General features: G+C 41.4%; 1 protein-coding gene across 1 annotated transcript in view; it reads right to left on the minus strand.

Moving 5' to 3' along the window:
- The window catches only part of CCDC148 (coiled-coil domain containing 148), a gene marked incomplete at both ends in the record, with an annotated part of 40444 nt that extends 17434 nt beyond the window's left edge, over positions 1-23010 (minus strand). Inside the window, 9 exons of the mRNA XM_082285611.1 lie at positions 5720-5926; positions 8007-8145; positions 15680-15861; positions 15953-16048; positions 16304-16467; positions 16623-16705; positions 17278-17381; positions 20154-20275; positions 22956-23010. Of these exons, the coding sequence (XP_082141737.1) occupies positions 5720-5926; positions 8007-8145; positions 15680-15861; positions 15953-16048; positions 16304-16467; positions 16623-16705; positions 17278-17381; positions 20154-20275; positions 22956-23010 (1152 nt within the window). The remainder of the gene's footprint in view (positions 1-5719; positions 5927-8006; positions 8146-15679; positions 15862-15952; positions 16049-16303; positions 16468-16622; positions 16706-17277; positions 17382-20153; positions 20276-22955) is intronic.
- Between the last annotated feature and the right edge of the window lie 607 nt (positions 23011-23617).

Raw genomic sequence — 23617 nt, forward strand, 5'->3', positions numbered from 1 at the left:
CACATCATCTAACAAGGAAGATGATTTTTTTTAATTTGGCAAGCTTTTTATTTCCCCACACAAGGCCATAGCTTTCTATCTCCCCTAGAACTGGCCAAACTGAGATCACTACAAGATTAACATGCAAAACTCATTAAAAGGTGACATTCATTGCCAGCAGTGTGGTCTCTTCACTTGCAAGATAGCTCAGTCATTCATACTTCAGAAGAAAGCAGCACATGCTGATCTGTGTCTCCTGCCTGAGCAACTCCCTGCCATTCTGAGGTACACAAAAAAAGAAAATCTTTTTAAGAAACGAGGAGGGAAATGTAGAAGAAAAAAAAAGTAAAGACCCAGTTTTCCATAGAAGAGTAAGGATTCACTCAATTTCTCTCAAGAGTAATAGAAGCACATAAATTCCACTTGGGTTAATGAGATAATAAATCCCTTGAATTTAAGTATTTTACAAATTAAACAGGACTATAGAAGTCTGTGTTACAAAGCTAACCATTTTTTCTAAGTCACTAACTGCATGGAAATGTCTATTCAATGACTACTAAAAAGTCGTGCATTTCTTTTGGAAAAAAAAAAGAGGTTTTTTCAAACATACTTGCATTTATCCACAGTTTCTCAATACAAACTCTAGTTCAACTACTCAAACTCTTCACTGCCTGCCAGGACAAGAGAGAAGGTAAGGGATGGATGCTGTACCCATTCACATCTGCAGGACAGAGATGCTGCAGCTGGTCCTGGACAAAGCACGACCCTGCCAGGATTCACACAGCCCCAACAGTCGCAGGCAGCAATGCTGGATACACGTACAGGGTTTGGGCATGCACGGAAAATACGGGATTTGGGAGCCACTGGACCTGCTGGTAGCAGATGCTGGTGCAGGAGCTCCAGCAGCTGTAGACACGCAGCACTGCCAGCACAGGCACCGGCGAGGTTCTGCCCTGCGCAAGGGGCGCCTCGCACATTTCTACATCTCCAGGTAGTCACTTGCCAAGACGTTAGAAGTCACAAGCAAACTGTGCCCCAACAAAGCTGACATTGCCAAGGAAACCGGGATGTATAGGAGACCTGCTACTGTGATGTGCAATTGTACCAACTGATATTAATAAAAAAAGACTTGCACTATTCAAAGCCACCACACACTGACATATAAAATATTAACAGTGTTATTCCTGGACATACAATAAGAATAGGAAGTATATGTATGTATTCCTAAATGGAAAGCTAATGAGATGGGTGCCTCAGGGTGTGAATACTAGAGCTTATAGAAGGGAAAAAATTAAAGTGTATATTAAGAACAGTTCCCTGGAGCCTGAAATATTACAGGACAGGGAGAGTTTGCCCAAACAATATGAAAAAGCCATCATTTTTTAAATTTAGAGAGTGCTTTTTTATGAGCATGGTATGTACCATTTTTCTTTTCTCAGGTGTCAGTAACCTCCTGAACTGCCACAAAGGTTTTAAATAGCCAATATGTCAGGGACTGCAGAAGGAGGTGGGAGAAGTTCAGATTTGCACAGGGGCTCCATATTGCATATCCCCATCAAGCAGCACCACTCAGCAAGAACCATTTCTATTCACATGTTTTTTTCAGAAGCTGATGGCAGAGGCCCAGAGATGTCCTGCTGCCTGTGCTCTGTGGTTCAACGCATAAAATTCTGGGGTCCATTATATTCACAGCATTCAAAACCCATGTGAACACCTAGTAGTAAATAGAAACCCCCAACCTCCCCATGACAGGGGCTATAGGGCAGCAACTACTCAAACAGCTGGTCAGCAGAGAGAAGGATGCTGCCTCTCCCTGGGAACACAACTGAGCTCTCCTGTCCCAGCAGAGAACTAGTCTGTGTTACTGGACAGAGTCCTGAGACCACACAGCCAGATGTGAAGTTCTGACACTGCAGATATCAACATCCTCATGTTGTCAACAACAACCTAGTGTGGTATTAACAGGTGGTGGTCTGAAGTCTCCAGTAACTTTCAGCTCTATCTGACCCAAAATACACAATATGTCAATACTGTGCTGACCCCAGACTATTAAATCCAAGTTTAGTACATTTGGATTAAAAACTTACTACTGAGTCAGACCTTGCTCATCTTTGATGAATGTTAGAGTCTTAGACACTTGCTCACATCCATTTTGGAGAAATACTATCACATCCTACAGCTCTTCAGTTCACCACAAACATGAGTAGCTATATCTAAAATTTAGGTTGTTATAACTTCCTTGTATTTTTTATGTCCAACAAATGAATGGGTCAACTCAGTGGTGAATAGACAACACTTCTGAAAAAGAAAACCATTTTTTAAAGCAGCTCACTACTCAAATATTTATTCTCTTAAAAAGTTTCCTTCGAAATGATCCGATTATAGTCAAAGCACTAGATGCGATACCTCTGCGGATTTTTTTAACATTCAGTTGTAATACTTCAACGTTAATCTCCTCTGATAGTCACAGCATTTAAATCAATGACTTGACTACATGCTCAATAGGGAAATGTTTTTTTTCCCCTGAGTTTACTGTCACATCCTTTCTTACAATACTGGAAAGGAGCAGGTAAGCAGTCTGTACGATGCTTTATACAATTTGCAATGCCCCTGTTAATTCTACCTAATGCTTTTCTTTTTGAAATTAATTTATCTTAGTTTCTGCCAGGATAAGAAATGCAAGAGCTGCTCTCCCAAAATTCACAATGTGTTGCAAGAGATTTTAGCATTGGAGTGGGAATTAATCCTAGAGCACAAAACGAGGGAGAGATGAGATTTAAAGGCAAGCAGGCACACAGCTTTGTGCTGAGGAAGAAAAAGCCCCCCCCTTGGCAGCACACACAGGAGATCCAACTGTCCTAATGTCTGCTGTTGTAGGTCTTCCCTTGGGTCTTTTTAAAAAATTGTTTTATGAGAAGATGGAAAGTACCAGATTACAAATAGTTTAAGATAGATTCAATAGAAAAATAATGTTTGGAATGCATGCACATGTCAACTGAATTTGTGATGTAATACAGCAAGTACTTCAAACCCAGCTGTGAGGCAGCACCTCCTAATCCTCTGAAAAGATCACTCCTCACTTCATGCCTTACCTACCTTGAGATGTGGAAAAATTTGCTTCTCTGTGTTGCTTAGAAAAAGGAATTTTACACAGAATTTGTTTTACACAGTGTCTGCTCCAGAACTCTGGAGGGATCAGATTCCCACAGCACAAAGCACACCAGATCTGAGTGACTCTTGATCACTCATCAAAGTGTAACCCCTCAGGGTTTGTTTTGTTTACTTTCCCATAGCAAACAGGGGTGTTAAAGATATTTACCAGGCACATTTCCTCTTTAAGAATGTACAGTGTATCATCTCCAGCCTTATCCATTTCACACTTTATTTCCTTCAGATGACTACCATATGGTTCTCATGATTTATTTTACCTGAGCTTCTTGATTTGTTCCAAAATTCCTCCTTAGGGACTCTGATTTCTGTTAAGGACACACATTGATCTTCCATGAGATGGAACATGGAATAAAAATTTGAAAGCCCTTTCCCCAAGTAAAAGCTGATATAAATATTAATTTAACTTCTCTGCTGCTTTACTTTTTAATTATCCCTCCTATCAGTCACAAGGCCTAGAGTGTCGTCAATGGCGTAGGTGCTTCTAGTGCATTTAAAACAGCTTTAAATCATGTACTCTTTAGTGAGTTTGCTGCACCTTTGGTTTGTCGTTGACAGAGGAAGAGAACTATATAAAAGTTGGGTGATATGGTGTGGTTACTGCAGTAACTAAACCAGTGCACAACCTGTCAGATATTACATTTCTTTCCGTGTGCGTGCCATCACTTGTGTTCACAGACGGGATCAACGCGCACACAAATGCTGCAGCTCTCTGAAACCTGCTGCTGTAATGAAGGAGATCTCTGTCCCTCTCTGTCAGATACAACCTCCTCACAAGCATATCTAGGTTTTACCCACAGGTAAATCATCATAGCAACTACACTGCCCCTCTGGCAAAGGGATACAAGTAAGATCTCCTGATGTGAAACTTACTGAAATGCAGAATGTTAAGTCAATCAATAGCCAAAAAGAAAAGGTGGAAGAACAGCCCTAATCCCTGATTTCCAGTTCCACACTCTTTCCCTCAAGAGATAGATTCACTTTTCACCCATCTTACGGATCCCTGTTGGGATGGGTTTTCCCTGTGTAAATTAGCTCACTGATACATATAATATAATATAATATAATATAATATAATATAATATAAATGGATATAATAAAAGGGACTGAGCTCCCTTTTATTTGCCAGCAGCTGCTTTCCATGTCCAACACTCTGTAGCTGTAAAGTTCAGAAGTGTGGAAAGAAAAATCTGTAAAATGAACTATAACTGGGCAAACTATGAGTTTTCAAATGCATATCCCCATCAAACCAAAACAGAAGCCATGGATACGCTGAGAATCATTTCTCTGAAAATGAGTGAGCTCTGTGCCCAATCTCAGTTTCCGTCTTCCAGCCCTTTCAGTTGTGGAGCTGATCAAAACAAGGTCACAATGATAGCCTTCTTTAATGAAAGAAATGTTCCTTTTTCATTCCTCTTTTCTGGGGAACAGGTGAGTTGGTTTTGTTCAAACATTCAACATTTTAACAGAGATCCCTTTGAAGGTCACCCTTGAAAAGTGTAGTTCTAATAGGTTTAAGTTTCAAACAGTTCCTGGAAACAGGAGGTCAGAATCCAAAAAACTTTCAGACACTGTTCAGTGCATCTGTGAGAATCTTAAACTATGTGGAAACAACAAAGTACTCCAAAATCAGCTTGTTACTTCTTGTGCAGAAGAAAAATAAAAGAAACAAAGGAAAAAAATGTGACTCAAATTCACAGTTCTGGAATAACTGGCCCTTCTACCTCTGGTTATGCAGGTAAGATATACACAGGCATTCCAGAAAGGAAGGCCTAGGTAAAAAATCACCAAACATCCCCTCAACTCCAGAGAACCACTCCTTCCTGCCCCTGGCTCAAGGGAAGGCTGACACAGGAGTCAGAACAGGGTACTCCCCACTTAGTCATGCCCAGACAGTTTCTAACCCTAAACTGTTTAGATTCAAACCTTCCTATGCCAGACAGTTCCAGAACACAAGACAGAAGGGCTTTTGTGTTATTGCTAACTAAAAACTAGATCAACATCAAAATCCTGCCTCACAGAACAGGTTTTACTGTGCTTTCCTTCTTGTAGAAAACCTAAATCAAGTGTTTAGTATTTCACTGAGAAGTGAGGGCTCAGCAGAGAGAATATCAGTAAAGTGAGAATAACACATCATGCATGCTCTCAGATGTTCATCTCTGTGCAACTCAAAAATCACAGAGAGCAGTTTAAACAAATCTTAACATGCCTCTCATGCCCAGAAATGGGATTCCTCCTACAAACACCTTAGGCATGAACATCACAACATCTTCCTCTTGTGTCCAAGCCTCCTCCCACTTTATTCTATTCACTTACCAAAACCACACAGGTATTTTTATCTTTTTTTACCTCTTTTCACAGTAAATCAGAATATTGTGAACCTTCTATAACAAGGGCAAACAAGTTATGGGATCCATTGTTTCAGGTCCTAGAAAGCATTCTTAAAAATAAACGGAAGGGCAGACAGATATCCATTATTTATCTGAAAACAGGTTAGTGTTAATCTAAAGAACTTCATTTTGAATGTATCTGTTAGATACAGATTTGGTGATGGATTTATAACCAAACGTACCTTTGCTTTCAGATCAGCACAGATCTCCAGCTGCTTTTGCCTGGAATCAGCCAGCACCACTTCTGCCTCATGAGCAGCAGCAGCTTCAGCAGCAGTCGCCACTGCCCTAAGGACAAAGGCTTTCCTAGCCTGAGCCCAGTTTAACAGCAAGACTCTGCGCTGATTCCTAATGGAATGGCAATGATCCCAAGCCTTCTCATGAACAACCTGAAAGAGGAAAGCATTTCAGAAAGGCTTAAAAACTATTAATTAATAAAATTAAAATTCTAGACATTTTTGCAAACCTTGCATATAATTGATTGAGTTACTGTATCACCAATATTCCCATGGAATCCACAGCACAGGGCCAGTGCACTCTGCCAGGTGCCAGGGCTGCCGCCGTCTCCCAGAGTCCTGGGCAGTGACTCCCCTCCAGCATGGCCCTCTCTGCCAGCACCACAGCATCCTCCTGGCCCACTGCTCTTTGTTCAGCTATGCTTTTGCAAAGGGAATAAATGAAGTGCAATGGTCCCTCTCTATCCTGAAGGACACAGCATATAAGTAGGTCCTTCCAATATGTCTCCAGAGATATCAAGCACTTCCAGCAAGATGAGGCTTTTCCTAGCAAATTCTGATCTTCAGAGAAACAGGGCACCAATAACAGCAATTGCACAGAAGCAGTACAGGGGGGAATCAGCTTCGCTTCTTCCTAGCAGGAAATCTGGAAGTAGAATCTTAGTTTGCCAAGCAGCACAGTGCCACCATCAGTGTCAGCACCTAGCAAAAACGGGGAGGGTTTAATCCGAAATCCGCTTGCTTTGGCCTAATTCAGTGAGGTTCATGAGGATATTCAAGGTTCAAGACTTTGATGGAAGCAGTATCAGGTAAGGCTGCAGAAAATGAGGCAGTAGAGTCTTGAACCTGTCTTATATCCCCAAAATATATAGGGATGAACAAGATTCTAGAGATGGCTGGCTGCTCACAGCTGTCAAGGGGACCATTCCAGACGCTAATTCCAGGCTTCTGGCAGGGGAGCGGGGGATGCTGACTCACCTGCTGCCTGACTCACAGATATTCCTATCACCTTGTGGCTGGCTGAAGGTGCACCTCGAGCTTCCCTGTGTCCAAACCACAGGCACTCTGCCTCAGCAGCTCCCACTGCCCAGGCTGCTGACCCAGACTCACAGGCTCCTGAGCCAAGACACTCCTAAGCAAGGCAGGGGCAGGAGAGTTTGCTCTTCCAAACACACACCTCTCAGAGGAGCTGCTCTGGGATCAGGAGCTGAGTGACTGTCCACTGACCACTGTGCACAGAGGGAAGGAAGCCAGGAAGGCTCTTGGGCTGGTGTTCCAATGTGACACACACGTTTTAAGAACAGATTTTTAGCAGTGTTTTAACATTTCCATAGTTGTCATGCTAATACACATCCCAAGAGACATCAGTTCGATGTAGAATTAGGAGTTTTAAATTTAGTGGTTTTAAATTTTAAATGAACTTTCAAAGAAGCAGGGAGACCCATTAATAGTGGCTGTGCTTAAAACATATCTCCATTGTCCAAAGCTTGTGTCTATTCAGCCCTATTCAGTCCAAGGCAAAATTTCTGAAATCCACAAGAACTTTATCTTTAGTGAAACTGGCTAATTATCAGTATCACTTCACTGTCACTCCTTTGCACTAGACACTCCTCAAACACAGGGAAGTAGATGGTCTAAAAATACAGAGATAAAAAAAGCCTCCTACTTTCCTTATGACATCCTGAAGTGTTCTAGCCTTGAAATGGGTTTCTCAATTAGCTGCTATGTGCTTATTCACTGTGGAGTGCAAGAGGAATCAGCAATCAATTTGAAAGACATTATGTATATAAAAATAGCCTCTCCCTTAGAGCGGGAGATAACTTTCCACTCTTCCTGCTACATATGTGCCATGGAACAATTAAAATAACTATTCCTAGACAGTGCAACAAGGCTGTATATCCTCATGAAAAATAAAAACACCAAGAGAAGCAGAGTGGCATAACATAGCTATAAAACTGTACAGCAGAAGCAATGCTAACAAATTATTTTTGTGAGTTTGGCTGTAAGACTATGTGGAACTATAAAATCTGCCCAGGACTTGTTTTGAAGAGACTGTAGGTTTTTAAATTCCTGCATTTTGAACCAGGGATGTTTCTTCTTTACTGTGCAGAATAACATTTATAATTAAGACATTTTAAAATGAAAAAACTTCAATAAACATTCTTTAATACAACTGTTCACTACATAGTTTAAGAACTTGTATAATTGAATGAATATGTAAATCAACACTGACCAGCTCCTGCCTGGATTTGTGGGGAAGATATCTCTGCAGCATATCCAGGTACAAAGTCCTCCTCCTCTGAAGATCACTTGGGTACTGATTGATAACAGTCTGGAAAACCCACTGATCTTCTTCCTTCCAGTCACTGTTCCTACAGGAATGCAAAACAATCTGTCCCAGTATAACTTGAACACTGAAAAGGAGGAGTTTGGTTCTGGACAGCCCAGCCTTGAGTGGACTCACAGTCCTGATGCTGTAAACTGGATGTTGGGTCAGAGGTGACAAAATCAGATATAATGAAATAAAGCAAACACACATAGCTTTGCTGATATGACACTTATTGTGTCATCATTTGAGTGAATTGTCCTGTATCTAATCTGGCTTTTTATTGGGGAATGTCACTGTGTTTCTCAAACATGCCACATTAATGGATTATCAGTGACCCCACAGGGAAAATACAAAAACGGAAACAAGGAAAAAGGAACAAGATGATCAGACTCTACCACTGAGCACTAAATAAATGATCAAAAGGGAATGAATGAAGTGACAATCCTTGCACGCAGTTAAATGAGGATCTAGTTTACCAAACTCCTAACAGCCATAAACTCATCAGCAAGGTATAAGATTCACCAATTTTAGAATCGGAGCTGTAGTAATCAGCCTGCATGCATCTGTCTCAGACAAAGAGAGCAGCAAGAAGTAACATCCATCTAAAACAGTACCACGGGTGGTGATGCAGATTTTACCCTCAGTCTGAACTCTTGGCCCTGAAGGGATTAATGTCAGGCTGTCATTGTCAGCATTAACATCCAAGCAGCAACACTGAGTCAGACCAAAAGGTCTCTCTAGCCCAGTGACCTGGTTTCAGAAGTGACTAAGAGGCCAGGGATAATTAAAAGAAGGCAATCATGAGACTCTATCCACCCCCACCCCCCAAATTCCTGTTGCCTCCAGCTGCTGCAGTTCCTGGGCTCCCCAGGCCAGCAGCACTGCCTCGATATTCCACAGCACTGCATCCAGTGAGGTGTTGGAATGGCCTTATCCTTATGCAGGCAGAAGGAACAGGTACTTCAAAATGGGAATTTTTGTGAGAAGCTCACATGTAATTAATATTAAACTAGACTCATGAGGTAGCATTATCTCTGAAGAGAAAACAGTAAACATTAGTATTAAGAAATTATTTGCTGTAACCCATTTTAACACAACTTTTCTGTAGAACATTGTGCAGTGAACCCGTGGTGCATTTTCCCCCCTGACAGCACTCGAGACACTGAGGGGGACATGGGAAACACCCCCAACACCCCTCAGCTTTATAGAGGGAAAACTTTGCCTACAAACACATCTAAGAATGCAAAGACAATATTGCATTTTAACAAACCATTTCTAAGCAACATCCTGTCAGGCAAGAGACCCAATCTCTCCATGGCATGCATTTCACTTTCCTCCCTCCTGGCCCTTTCCCTGCTGCCTGTTTTGCCAGGAAGCTGCCCCAAATTTGGACAGAGGCCCTCTTATCTTCACCAACCTAAGGCATTCATTTTACTTTCTTCAGGCAGACTAGTGGGGTTGTGTGTTTACCCATATGGCCTTAGAAGGAATTAACCCCCACCCATCTTTCTGGAAACAGAAGATCTCTCCTTTATGCTTCAATTATTTTTCCTCTGATTTCATAAAAAAAAAAAAAAAATCTTAGCTTACTATACCATTTTCAGCAAAGAATCATTATTCCTGGATCAGAATGGTGGCAACTGAATGCTAACCAAATACAAGGAAACACTCAAATTACTATTCTCTGGTACAAGCACCTTGCTTCTGGCACTCTATGTGTACTTTTTCTGGTTTGATTTTTTTCCCCCCTCTTTGAACACATGTTAAAAGTTACCCTTGTCTTTTATGCAAAGAGCATCACAATGAGGATGGGCAGGTGAGGAGAGATCACGTGCAATCACTCCAATAACACTATCATGGCCATTAGTGCTACAAAAACATCAAAATAGAGAGCTCTGCAGTAACAATGTGTGTATTGTGCACAGAGATTCCAGGCACAAAAACGGGTTTTATGAGAAAATAAGAATCCCTAACTCTAACCTGGGCTCTCACATAGTGCTTTTGATCTGATTATAAACGGAGTAAAATGAAAGTGACACATAGAAAGTGGACTTCAAAAGAGACAGAAGTGCCCACAGGCAGCAGATCCTGGCACTGGACAGAGAGCACACACTGACACTTTACCCTCTGCTTTGCACCAAGAGAAGGTTCACAGTCTGCATTTGCTGACAGCACTGAACAACTCACAAAACAGAGTCAACAAACCCCAGGACTAAACAGCAATCCAGTTTCTGGTGAAGAGAGCCCCCAGCAGCCCCACCACAGCTGGCACTGCCTGCGGTGCCACCCCACAGCTTAGCGGGCAGCCCAGGGACCTCCCTTCGAGCCCTGGCTCTATGGGGCTGCATCACAGCGCAGCAGCACCGGCTCCAACAGCAGCGCTCCCGACCACGAGTGCACACACAGGGGGGGCAGGACTAGCAATGCAACAGTGATGAACCTGACTTGAAGACTCAGCAGGAGCTAAAATGCATGAAGTTGTGGAAGGAAGCAACCTTCCTGATGCAAGCTTCCATGAGATAGGAAAATAAGTGAAACTTTCTCTTCCTATGAACTGTATGAAATATCCGACAAACTATTTCTAGGAGCCAGGAATTTGCTACTAAGCCCAGTCCTCATGAAAAGAAATGGAAGCAGCCTCAAAACAAGGGAGAGCACCAATCCTGCTCCTGCAAAAATTTCATTTGCAGCAACTGACAACTACCAAGCAAAGGCTGGAGACAACCTAGCGAGTGAAATTATGTGAGCCACAGCAGAACAGCGGTGAAAGTGTTTCTTTATAGGTGATTGTTGAATTTCCCAGACAAACAAGGAATATAAATATCTGAGCTGGGTGGGTTTCATTCACTAGAGCAAAAGCAGTGCCCCAGAAGGAAAAGGCGGCAAAGGAATCCTTCAAAGAGGGAATGGTGCTGTAACATCCCATAACCCTCACACTGCAGGCCTGGAACAGCAGGCACAGCTCCCAGAGACAGTCCCTGAGCTTGATCACTGAGGTGGTATTGGAAAGATGTGCTATTTCTGCAGCATTTACTGCCCCTAATAATAATGTCCAGCAACTGGTGCTCAGGGATTAATGTTTTAAACTTCTCCCTTTTCTCTAGAGGCAGCTTTTCTATGAAATCAGTTTGGTTTTTAATTTTAGAATCTCTGTGTCATGATTTGATATTCTAAAGCACAGGTTTCCTGAAGAATGAACAAATTTATTATTCTTTTCTCTGATTTTAATCTCTTTCACTGCCACTGCTCCTACTGATCTGACCTAAGTGAGTACCAAAATATTTTTTTTTTCTTTAGGTAACACCTAGAATTCTTGTCTTTCCAGCCCCACCACTTAATTCATTTGTTTATGAGAAGAATCGCCCAAAAAACCCTTGTGGCCCTCCCTTGGAGAGAGTACCAGGGGTTAGGGTTTTCTTGGTTTTGGGTTGGATCACTATCTCTTGTAATTTCTGAAAGAAATCAATAATCCTCCTCTGTGAGTCCCGACACACCTCAGTATGGTGACATCTGAATATGTCACTTTAGTGACAGTAGTGAGACAGTTCTAAGAGCTGAGATATGGTTTTGTAACATTTTACCTTGGATATTTCTGCCCATGCAGGTTGGTGAACAAATAAAGGTCTTCTGCCTACAAAGATGAGCAAGGCAGAGTAAGATATATCTTAGGGAGCATTACACCATGAACTTGAGAGCAGGGAACAGCAGAGACACTGCAGCCCCATGGCCAGTCTGGCCACCTCCTCTGCCTCCAGCACATGGGGCAGATGCACCAGCAGCTGCACCAGTTTCTGCCTCCTCCATCTCACACCTCTGTCAAGTTCCCTCCAATTTATATTCCTCTAACAGGCAGCTAACCATGAATCTGTGCACTGCTCACCACAAGAAGGAGAAATTTTTGTGGAAGATCCTTCGGGAAGCCATCAGCTGGAACGAGAGCTACAAGTAGTTTATTGTAAGTGGGGACAAACTGACTGCCAATGCCTTGGTTTGTCAGCTGTGCCAAAATTTGTCAGCTGTGCTGAGATTTTGTCAGCTGCTCGTAGACAAATAGTGAAAAAAAACAAAAAAACAAGCCAGCATGACCCAGCCCAGCATATTCATAGTCACCAGACACATGGAGAATTTCAACATATCCTGCTGAGTGAATCTGAGATGTCACCTCACACTTCTGTAAAATTCCAGAAAGGAACATCTCATTTAAAACAAGTCTGAAAATTGCCAACACATTTGACATGAATATTTAAGGTATTATCAGGTTTCTACAGTGTCAAGATATTGACAAACATTTGCCAGGCTGAATGCATGACCCAGATTTTAAATGTGGTGCTTGCTTTCCTTGTATGCAGCATTGTACCAGAGCACAGCACAATCTTTATTTTGTTTCAGAGCTGAAACACAGCAATTGTCTTATATGCAACAGCCCTGAGGCAGCTGCTTCCTTTGAAACAGATTTACCCAGCATTAATCCCTGGCTTTACACACTCTAAAGAATACAAACAGCTCCGAGGGGAAGCTCCCTGTCCCCGCTGTAATCCCCACAGATCCCTTGCAATAGCAGCGGGCACCGGCACCGCTGTCGCGGCGGATCTGCAGACACACACTCTGCCACAATGCCTCCGAGTGAGACATCAGCCCCCTGCTATTAATTATGTCACTGCCCATTGTTGCACCAGAAACACCCCGGTAACAGGCCTGGGAAGAGGAGCTAAATTTACTCGACTCTGTCCTACTCTCCCATTCCTTTGAAAAGATGCTGCAGAGGATGCAGTGCTGAATCTGCTATATTCCATTCATCCTTCAGTGATTTAAATAATTCAGACATCCTTGGAAATTGGGGGAAAAATATAATAGTGCTTAGAGAACCATTATAACACACATCAGTCCAAGTCCACAATTTGTGGGATAGCTCAGGACCTGGGTATTTCCCAAACACAAAAATTTGTGTTTTAGCAACAGCAGAAGAAATTAGATTATAAAATATTATTATCTAATTATAATTATAATGTATAAGGCTTGAAAAAAAAACCCAAGCTCTTCTTCAATTTTTAAAAGCAATGACTACTGCAATGTGCATTCTAGTGGGATTGAAAATCACATAGAATAGACCAGACCAGAATATTACCTTATTCTAAATTTTCTTTTTTGAACATTCTATGTACATTTTCCAAATTCTCTGTTCCAGACAGTCCAAACTGTTAAAAAATGGGATAGGCAATGCCAGAGTAGTACTAACTGAAGGGTTCTTTACTGTACATTCAACATATGATGAGAGAAGAAGTGAAGTGGCCAAGTGATCCAGCTGAAGCAACCAAGTTATTGCGTTATCATAGAACCATGTACTACTGAGCAACTTCTCAAATCACAAAAATGAGAAAAAAAATGTATTGCAGAAGGATGTTTGGTCTCTCCAGGTACAGAGCAATGACAGTAACTGCAAAGGCTTCATTAAGGCTGTCTTAATCAGTAGAGCACAGGGGATACACACCAAGGTCAAGGAGCTGTCACTCCATTTCTGACAACATTGTCTGTGTCAGTGGGATCACAGTTAGCATGATGAATTATAGAATACTTCAATCACAAGGCTGCATCTTTGCAAACTCATAGAATAACTCCATGCAAATTAGCCAATATAAATGTAAGAAGTGAGCTGAGTCTTTTACAAACCCATATATTGGAAGGAAGCAATGCTACAAGAACAAAGTCTTTCTTTTTTTTAAAATTGAAAATTCGTTTTTAATGCTGTTGTGGATAAACTCATAGGAACATAAATGAGCAATACATTAAAGAATTGGAGACTAGAAGGCAAACAAAAATCCCCAAGGTCTAGTTTTAAATAAAATGCCTGAGATAATTCCTGATGGTCCATTTCCAGTTCTCAGTACCGGCACTCTCTGGCCCAAACTGGGTACATGGCCCTACACCTCTTACAGCCCTCAGCAGATTCCTACCCTACCACTAGCCTGTTCTCCAGCTACATCCACTGTGTTTTTCCCACCTAGAGATCACAACCTCCTTCCTTCAAAGTGCCTCGCACACGTGTTCAGGCTACAACTGAAATTCTTTCCCTTGCAAATATGGCATTTTATCTTTAAGTCCCAATATTATTTAATTATCAGTGCAAAATTAGCTCCAGACCTAAACTCACACCTGGCCTATGATCAGTGAAAATACTACAGCAGATTTTTCAACCATTTTCAGAGATTACGTTGTCTATACCGACATTTGTCTATTATTCAGGAGCACATATGCTGTGTGAGTCAGGGATTTTAAGTTAGGAATTTTCACCAAGACTGTGTTGATCATAAACTTTGACAAAATTTTGATTAAAACCACTAGAAAGACCTTGTACATATTTAGTGATTTAACATTTGTCACAGGTTTTCTCATTGAGGTTGTTAAAAGTTCTTCTGTAAGAGAAACTGTAACAAAATATCAGAGAACAGCAAAAGAACTGCTTAAATTTGCCACTTGTGGCTTAATAAATGCTATAAATATGGGATAAATCCAAACAATTTTCAATAAGTATCGTGTTATAACAGCTAGGATGCTCCAGTAATAATATACAGGTTTCAGGTAACACAAGAATAACATACAGAATATTTGTACAATTTGTACAAAAGATGAGTAGATCATAATATCCCTTTCTATGGCACCCAGCATCTTTAACCTGTTTCAGCACACCAAACTAATTCAGCAGCAGGGACAGAACAAGTCCTGCACTTTATGTGTATATAGAAAACAGATTTGGAAGCAACATGCTATTGTTTCACCAAAGAAATTCGGGGACCTTCCTCTTCTCCCCAGTTTCTCCTGCCCAGGCTTCAAACCATTCCACTGGCCTCCCCTTTCTCAGTCTTTTGACAACCCAAAGCCATTCAAAGCCAGGGGAATATCAGGGGATGGCAAAAAGAAGTCAAAGGCCCTCCAATGTCTGCAGCTCAGTATCTCCTGGACTCTAGACAGCTTCAGCAGAAAGGCTAAGCTTTATATTATTAATATATAGGTTTGTTACATTTCTAGATCTAGATTACAAATACCGTTCTTTCAATAAATATTTTCATTTACAGAAAAATTTCTCCTCCTTTCAGTTATCTGAATCAGAGCTATATACATCTTCTACATTTCTTTGTGATGACACTTACTGCAGTGATCCAAAATTTGTGAAAAGATTGGACCTTTTTATCTGCTTTATAGATAAAAGTGTTGGAGGTGTGTCTCAAAAAGACTGTACCTTTCTGTCATAATCTTGCTAGTGTAATTACCACGGAGAAGGAGTCATTTCCATTCCTGCAAGAGCATATGAAAAGGACATTTGATACACACCAGATTGTTGGTTCCTTAATCCACCAAACATGTTGCTTATTATTTCAGCTGAGAGCTCTTGCAAGGACAGGCTTCACTCTCAGCTGTGTAAACACCGACTGTCCAACCCCATGGCTGGGCAGTGCCTCCCCTGCTCTGCACAGAATAGAACAGACCGAGTGACAAAGCCAACTACAGCACCTACAGCTTACAAATCACATTACAGGTACACATTTCATCCCCAACAGAACACGTGCAGAGATGTGTCATACCTAGATAAAGCTTCTAACTGCTGATCGATGTCCTGAAGCTTCGCCCGGTATCCACTGGCAAGCTCCTGGTACTCATCAATCACTAAGGTCTTCAAGTCAGGGTACGGGCATTCCAGAGACAGCAGCTCGGGAGGAACTTCAAGGAGAAGTCCATTCTTCTCTTCAGAAGAGTGCACTAATGCCTGCAATGAAGAAATGCTGCTCAGGACACTAGTCAGCATCATATTTACCCCCTCAAGAAATTTCTACTTGAACTTACAAGGAAAAGCTTACATTTTCTTTATACTCTTCAAGTTCTCTTTCCAAAGCCAGACTTTCAAGGATAAGACCTTCCAAAATTGCCTTCTGTTGCTTCTTCATAAATTTGATCTGTTTCATGAAACATGTTACTGTTACTTCTTCCTCTTGTTACAATATGAAAACTCTTACTTAGAGACAGAGTCGGAGTTCCAGCCCTACACTGCTACACTTTTACAGATGTGAACAGATTTATGCCATGGTAAGAAGGGGGGTTTATGGCACACTCTGCATGTGAGTTACAGTCTGAAAATTCAACATAAAAATAAATCAAAACGCTGAAAATATGGTGATAATAAATTGTAAAAATTTAGTTAAAATACCAACCTGCTGTAACACTTCAACTGAATTGATCTTGGGTTTCTGACAAGATTCTTTTGAGAGGTAATGCTGCATTTTAGCCAGCTTGAGTTTCAAATCCTCCTTTAGCTGCCAGACAGGAACTAAAGCATTTGTTTGATAAGTGTCTCGCTCCTTGGACAATTTCTGCTCTGTATGAAACATAAAGCTTTCTCAAACACACACAAAATGTTACATAGCACTGTGCTCTGTAAATCTAAACCTGTCCAGGCAGGAACTTAAAAACCCAATCAATCAATCAAGATAATGTTGATTATAAAAAAAAAAATTAATAAAAAATTCTTACCCAAGTCCCTCAAATCAAAAAAAAAGTTGTTCTTATGGCTTTCTTCATCAAGAAAAGTCTTCATTTCTCCTTCTGCTTTTTGCCTGAAGGAAACGAACATGCATTTTGGAGAAGCTTTAATTTGCAAGAATGATGAGCCTCAAATACTCCAATAATTAAATAAAAAAGGGGTTTCTTTGCCTGGGTAGGTATGAAGTGAAGGACTTGGACACAAAGATGATAAAAGAAGCCACAAATGCTGTTGTTGAGTACACAGGGTAATAGACAAGGGTACTATTAATGTCCCCTGTTGCAACTGTGAACTCAACATACACGTCTAGAGACAGACACCAAAGGAATTAAAAAGCATCTGAAGACTTTTGATACTCCTACAAAGGCCCAGGCTTTGGATGCCACAGATCAAGTGAACAGCTACGAGCCCAGCACTGAGAGGTTCCGAGAGCAACATCCACTGTTCTCCCTGCCCTTAGGTGAGCTCTTCATGTCACAGACCCCTCTCCATGTAGATCACAAACCTTCATTCCCCACACAAAAATACCTTCAGATTTATTTTAATCTTTTTTCTTCATGTACCTTGACTCAAGTGTGCCAGCCCAGAAACTCTGGCTACTAAAGTCTCTTTAGTAATCACTCATTCAGATTCTTCAGCCCTTACCTGCTCTCACTCAGTCTTTTATGCTCTTGCCACCACACCTGACGATGCTGTTTCAGCAGCCTTCGCTCTTTGCTAGTTTTTGAAACTTGCTCTGTTTTTTTAATCTGCAGGGAAAATTAAAGCTTGTGTTTTGAACATATCCAACAGCTTTATCAAATGCCTTCACATGGCAACTTTTAAATACAGACTGATGAACCTAATAGCTTTTTTTTAAACTATGTTTTTCTAAAGAAAAATGGGCTCAAATGTAACCAATTTCCATGAAATGTGTTTGTTGCTTTTCAAATCACAATTAATGAGAGGAGAAAGTGAAAAAAAATGCAGTCCATTTTTCTCTTTTCTTTCCCATCCCTATTTCCCTGGAGGTAAAGGTGGGGAAAGACTAGCAGGAGAACAAAAAATATACTTTCTTACAGGTGGGAAGATGAAAGAATTAAAGTATGTCAAGAAAAAGAATTTCGAAAACATATCACTAAAAAAGAGTGTTTTTACAAAATCTACCCAATTACAGAGGCTCTCAAACTGTCTGAGGGCTTTCCAAAAATATTGCTTCACACTTCAGATAAAATAGGAATACCTGCTTTTGAAACAGATGGAGTTCCTGCTTAAACCAAAGGAAAGTCTGCCAGGGGAAGGTTGCTGAAGTGGCAGCCAGATGACTCTGGCCAGCCAACAATGAAGGAAAAAGGATCAGAAGCCTGGGGCTGCCAGACTGCCCGAGAAGTGGCTTCCTCTCACCCTCCTGCCATCGTGAGTGTCTCTGGCCTCTTGGTGCATACTGAGGACAAAGCTCCTTTCCAGTCTCTCTTTGTGCTGCCTTGCCATCAATTTCCTCCGGAACACCTGTCCACATCCCAGAGGCTCCCACAACTCATGCACAGACCCTTTTTTCCCCCTCCCCAGATTCCCCCTCCTGCAGATACATTGTTCTACAGCAAAATGGCAGTAAGACAAGAAAAATACATGGGAAAGTCTTGTCTTAGTTCATAACAGGGAGAAATTAATAAAGATCTCACTCCACATCTAGTTCAGCAAAGAAATTACATTCTGAGTCAAAAATGCTGGGATTCCATTTGGCTCAGGTGGAAACAACCTGCAACTTACCTGCCCAGGGAAAAACTGCACACCACAACCCCTTCGTGTTCACATGCACAAGAGCACTGAGCCAACACACAGAGGCACACAAACACACAGAGACACACACACCCCCACAAACATGTCCCCAGCACGTTCTCACTCCTGCCCCAGCTGGCCTAGGGACACAAGTGGGAAAAGGTGTAGCAAGCGTTGCTCTCTGCAGCACTCACAGACAAGGAAGGGCCTGAAAATTCTCCCATCACAGTCCCTCAGCCACCCACCAACAAAGCTAAAATCCCACTTGAGATATGAGAAACACATCTCAGATGAATCTGAGTTCAGTACCTCAGGCTGAAGTTCAGTACCTGGTTCCTGGTCAGTCACACAAGGAAGAACCCTGACTGGAATGTGGCTGATCCTTTGTGCTTGGCACCAAACCTGCCTTAGGGCTGTTATTGGGGTAAGAAGCTGCAATAGGGGCTATGGAGAGATTATGTGCCTGGGAACGTGACACAAGGTGTTTACAGGAAGCCACATGTGGGACTGTACTAGAGCTTGAACACACGTGTTTCATGCTTTCAATCACCATATTACAATACTTTTCGGTCAAAGATAATGTCTCACTTCTATTGCTTACATATTTTCACATTTAAAAAGTTACTTATAGTTTCCTCTTGATTACCATTAGGTGCTTGAAATCAGACTTAAGCAAACAGAATACTGTATTTAAAGCAATCTGAGTTACATCTTCAAACCAATTCTTAAACTGAGACAAAAGTCGAAGTACATTTGTATGTAAAGTTTAATATGCTCTTGAAATTATTTTATAGCAACAGCAATGCCATTTATGTATAACTGCTGCAATAGTACCTATTTTTCCTATTGTGCTGTCTTTTTATTTCTTAAGCAGCCAACAACTGATTTACCATTTGTTTCTTTGGTTCTGCCTCAAAGGAAGAGTAACTCAGCTCTTCAAAATCTGAATGGCTTGAATCAGCAAGAAAAAGTAGTAGGTGGAATACATGCTAGTCTCTCTGGAGCTTTCACCAGATATATTTTACTACCTACTCAGTTGGAAAACACTTGAGAAGGTGAAAAAATGAAAGAAAGATGAAAAAATAAAGCTTGAATGAATTCAGTAGAATTTGGTATTGCCAACCCATGAAGCAATATCTGCCAGAATTTTTGATATATGATCCCTACATGCACTAAAGGAAGCAATACCATAAAGTATGTATTTTTTTCTCTCATTCACTAGTCACCCTTCTCTAGTATTAAATAAGGCTGCTGTTGTCTTTACCCCTTGAGATGTTCTGCACCAATTAACAGCTGTCTGCTCTACATGTACATTTTATGGCTACTAAACATTTTTAATCTTCTTTTTAAGATCTACCTTGGCTTTTGGAAATCCTCACTTCCTATCTTTTTGTTTAGCATTTTTTCCTGGATCAGCCTCCCCTTCCCAATTAATCCCACAAATTCTTCATTGCCTCCAGGATTATGTAATAAGTTTGGGTGAATTTCCTCAAAGAAGTAAAATGCAGATTTTTCCTGCCTTTCGAGGAAGTAGAATCCACACGTATTTTGCATCCCTGATTCAAAGAAAGTCCACACATTGACATGAACACATCCAAATCACAGTATAGCTATGATGAACTTTCATATTTGACCCCCTCTGGCTGAACATTGTTACGGCGATTTGTGATCCCTATTCGCTCTCAGATTCCTTGGGGCAGGGACAAGAAATATGACACTGAATTTCAAAAGCATTCACATTACAAATAAAACAAAAATCATACCTTTAACTGAGTTTTTGCAGAGGCCGTTTTTGCCTCTGCAGCAAGTTCATACAGATGTTTGTAGTCAACAGGTTTGTACTTCCGGCTGCAAAGAGCATTTCTTGCAGGAATCACCAAATTGTCTAGTTATCATATAAAACACATAAGGTCATTTCAAATTCTTGAGAAATAAATTAAGTGCAAGTCATAAAATGAAAGCATGATAGATAGAAATCAGAACCAATATTTTAAACACTAGAAGTTTTCATAATGCTGTTGTTACTTGGTGAATGAGAATTTGAAACAAATATAAACCTGTAGAAATTATATAATAAACACTAACCAGTTGTCTGATTACAAAAAGTTAATTTGGAAAGTGTAATTTACTTGTGAATTTAGTTATTAATTATTTTTAAACTGCATTTACTGGCATTGTAATAACTTCTAATACAGAAATACCTATGTTTCAATAAATGCATTCTTCTTGCACTGATTGGAAAACTGCCTCAACGTTTATTGTAACCTATGGATTGAGCAACAGGAGTAGTTTTTTTCTAAAAGGTATAAAAACTACCAATCCCATGCAAACGGAATGAGTTGCAGTTCCATTTCCCACTGAGTCTCCAGCCACGGAGACCAGCAGTCACATCAGAACAAATCCAAAAAATCAAGAGTTAAAATCCTGTCTGAACAGGATTTGCCACCTGAACCTGAGAGAAGCCCACTGGAGGTAATCCCAGGTACAGAGGAGCCCAATCCTCATGGAGACCTTGCCCTGCCTCCCATCGGAGCAGAGGAGGCTCCGACCCCTCACCCCCGCAGTGGCACAGGCCAGCCCCATGCAGTGAGGATGTGCCTCCTTCCTTCCCTCCCCCTCAGTCCTGCCTTCCTCACCCTCACCTGCTCCACACACCAGTTCCTCCACCAAGTCAGCATTATGCTAACCGGGCTATTCGTTTGATCCTGTATTATAACTTTTTTTTATTCTCTATATACCTTACACAATAAGTGTTCAGTAGCTTGAGCTACTAATTTCTTCCATTTTATGCCTCCTGTGAGCTTAGTACAAATAATTTCCTTTTCCCCAGATTTTAGATCTTTAGGCAGCTTTTTGTTAAGCCCCCCTTGTGGGCTGTTATTCCCATCCATCCAAATTTAAAGTTCTCATCCCTAAGTCAGCAAGACTCTATGTGAAGTTTTTTTCCTTCTTCCTGAGACTGCTTACAACACTGTCCAGCAGAGAACATGGAACATCATTCCATGTTCAAAGAGGTAAAACTTTCAGAGTGAATTGCTCTGAAAAACCCCTCACTCCATTTCTCCTCTTAAGCCCATTGCTGCTGCACTACAGCTCCCAGAGCCTTACTGATCTGCCAGGAGTTATGTCAGGCACTAACATCCCTGTCACACAAGCAACAATAGGGTCTATCTGTCTGAGATTAACTCCAAAATCAGGAGTGTGCATGCAGGATGCAAACCTTGTCTTTAAAAGGCAATGTATTTGCTGTGCCTTGTATTTTACAAGGGAAATAAATTATATATATATATATATGTACACAAAAATATATGCACATATAACAAAAATATAAAATGCCGAACTTTCAAATTCTAAAATGTCTTTTCACAAATTTCTGTAAGATATATTTTCTAAAACCTGAGGTACACTTACAATTGCAAAGGAACTACCTGAACTTTTGCCCTAGCACTGTGAAGCCCTCATGCACAGATACTCAGTCACTTTGCATAAGCTAGGAGGCTTCCAGGGATAAGGAATGGGCATTTCCTCACAACCTCTGCTTTAGTTTTCTTTAGTTGTGAAATTGGCCATTATGTTTCTGTATACCCTATTAAGCCCCGTGGCTGGAAGTGCTGTGTCTGACATGTGGTTTTGCAGAGGGGTAAAAGGTAAAATAAATCCTGCAGAGCCGTTCCATGATGCTCCTTCAAGCCTCCCCCCAGGATTTTCATTTGCTACATGCCTACACAAAGCTTGACAATGCAGCTCCAGACAATGCCTCGATGGGGAAGGGTTTTTCCAAGTCCCCCTGCCGGGCAGTCCCCTGGAACAGCCAGAGACTGGGCACTGAATGGATGGGAGTAGCCCTATGGAGAGCAACTTGGGAATCCTGCGAGCAAAAAATTGGGCATGAACTGGCAAGTTGCCTCTGCAGCCCAGAAAGCCAGTCTGGGCCTGGCCTGCATGAGAGGCAGCGTGGGCAGGTGCCAAGGGAGGTGGTTCTGCCCCTCTGCACCTGGACCTACGGAGAACAACACCCAGCTCCCAGGTCCCTGGCACAGGAGGACAGAAACCTGGCCCAGAGGAGACCATGGAAATGGTCAGAGGGCTGAAACATTTCTCCTGTGAAGACAGGCTGAGAGAGGTGGGGATGTTTGGCTAGAGGAGACTCCAGGGAGACTGCAGCCTCTCAACATATAAAGGGGGCTTGTAGAGAAACAGAAAGGCTCTTTACCATGATCTGTAAGCGACAGCATGGAGGGGGAACAGTTTTAACCTAAAGGGAAGGTGGATACAGACAGGAACTAAAGAAGGGATTTTCCCTGTGAGGGTGGGCAGGCCCTGGCACAGGTTGCCCAGAGCAGTTGTGGCTGCACCATCTCTGGAAGTGCCCAAGGCCAGGTTGGAGCAGCCTGGGACAGTGGAAGGTGCCCCTGCCCATGGCAGGGGTAGAACTGGATGGGCTTTAAGGTCCCTTCCAACTCAAACCATAACCAGAGTGCTATAGCAGCTCCTATATGAGGCTATTAATTGCAGAGTGTTTCATAAACAGTCGATAAAACAATTAAACATGATAGCATACATACCTCCACCACTAATCCTATGACCTGAAAAGAGTGCTCCATGGTCCAGTTCACCCATTTTTATTTTTTATGTGTTTTTTTTACACCTGTTGAGAAACAAACAGATGTTTTGAGAATACCAACATTGTGGATGCAACATGAAAACACTTTTTAAAATATCTATCATTTTCTGAGGAGAGGTACATGTCACTAAAAATGTAATTAGACAGAAATTCGTCAAGTTCACCTTTCATTTTAAGGGAGACTTCATGTGCCTCATATCATTTAGCAGCCAAGAAAACAAAATATTATTTGCTTGATGAATCTGTAAGGCTGTGACATAGCTCATCTATTCTTTGCTTTGTGCCTTTCAAAACATGAGTCCCTTGATCCAAATGTAAGATCAGGTTTTGAGGCGTTCTTTGCTTTATAGAAATTAAGCCTGAAAAGATCACTCTTTTCTTATATTTCAAGACTGTCTAGGTCCCTTTAAACACCTCTGTAGTAACACCTGTGAAACCAGATCAGTTGTTCCAGCAGCAGTGGCTCAACTCTTGGTGAGCAGTGTGTATCAAGTACCCACATCATCATGGGAAAAACAGGACGTTTCAGATGCAATAAGTTACACAACACAGTAAAAAACCATCTTTTATGTCTCAAACCCCTTACTCATTGGTGTCACCTCA

This window comes from Coloeus monedula (assembly GCF_965178545.1).
Source record: "Coloeus monedula genome assembly, chromosome: 7".
Lineage (NCBI taxonomy): Eukaryota > Metazoa > Chordata > Aves > Passeriformes > Corvidae > Coloeus > Coloeus monedula.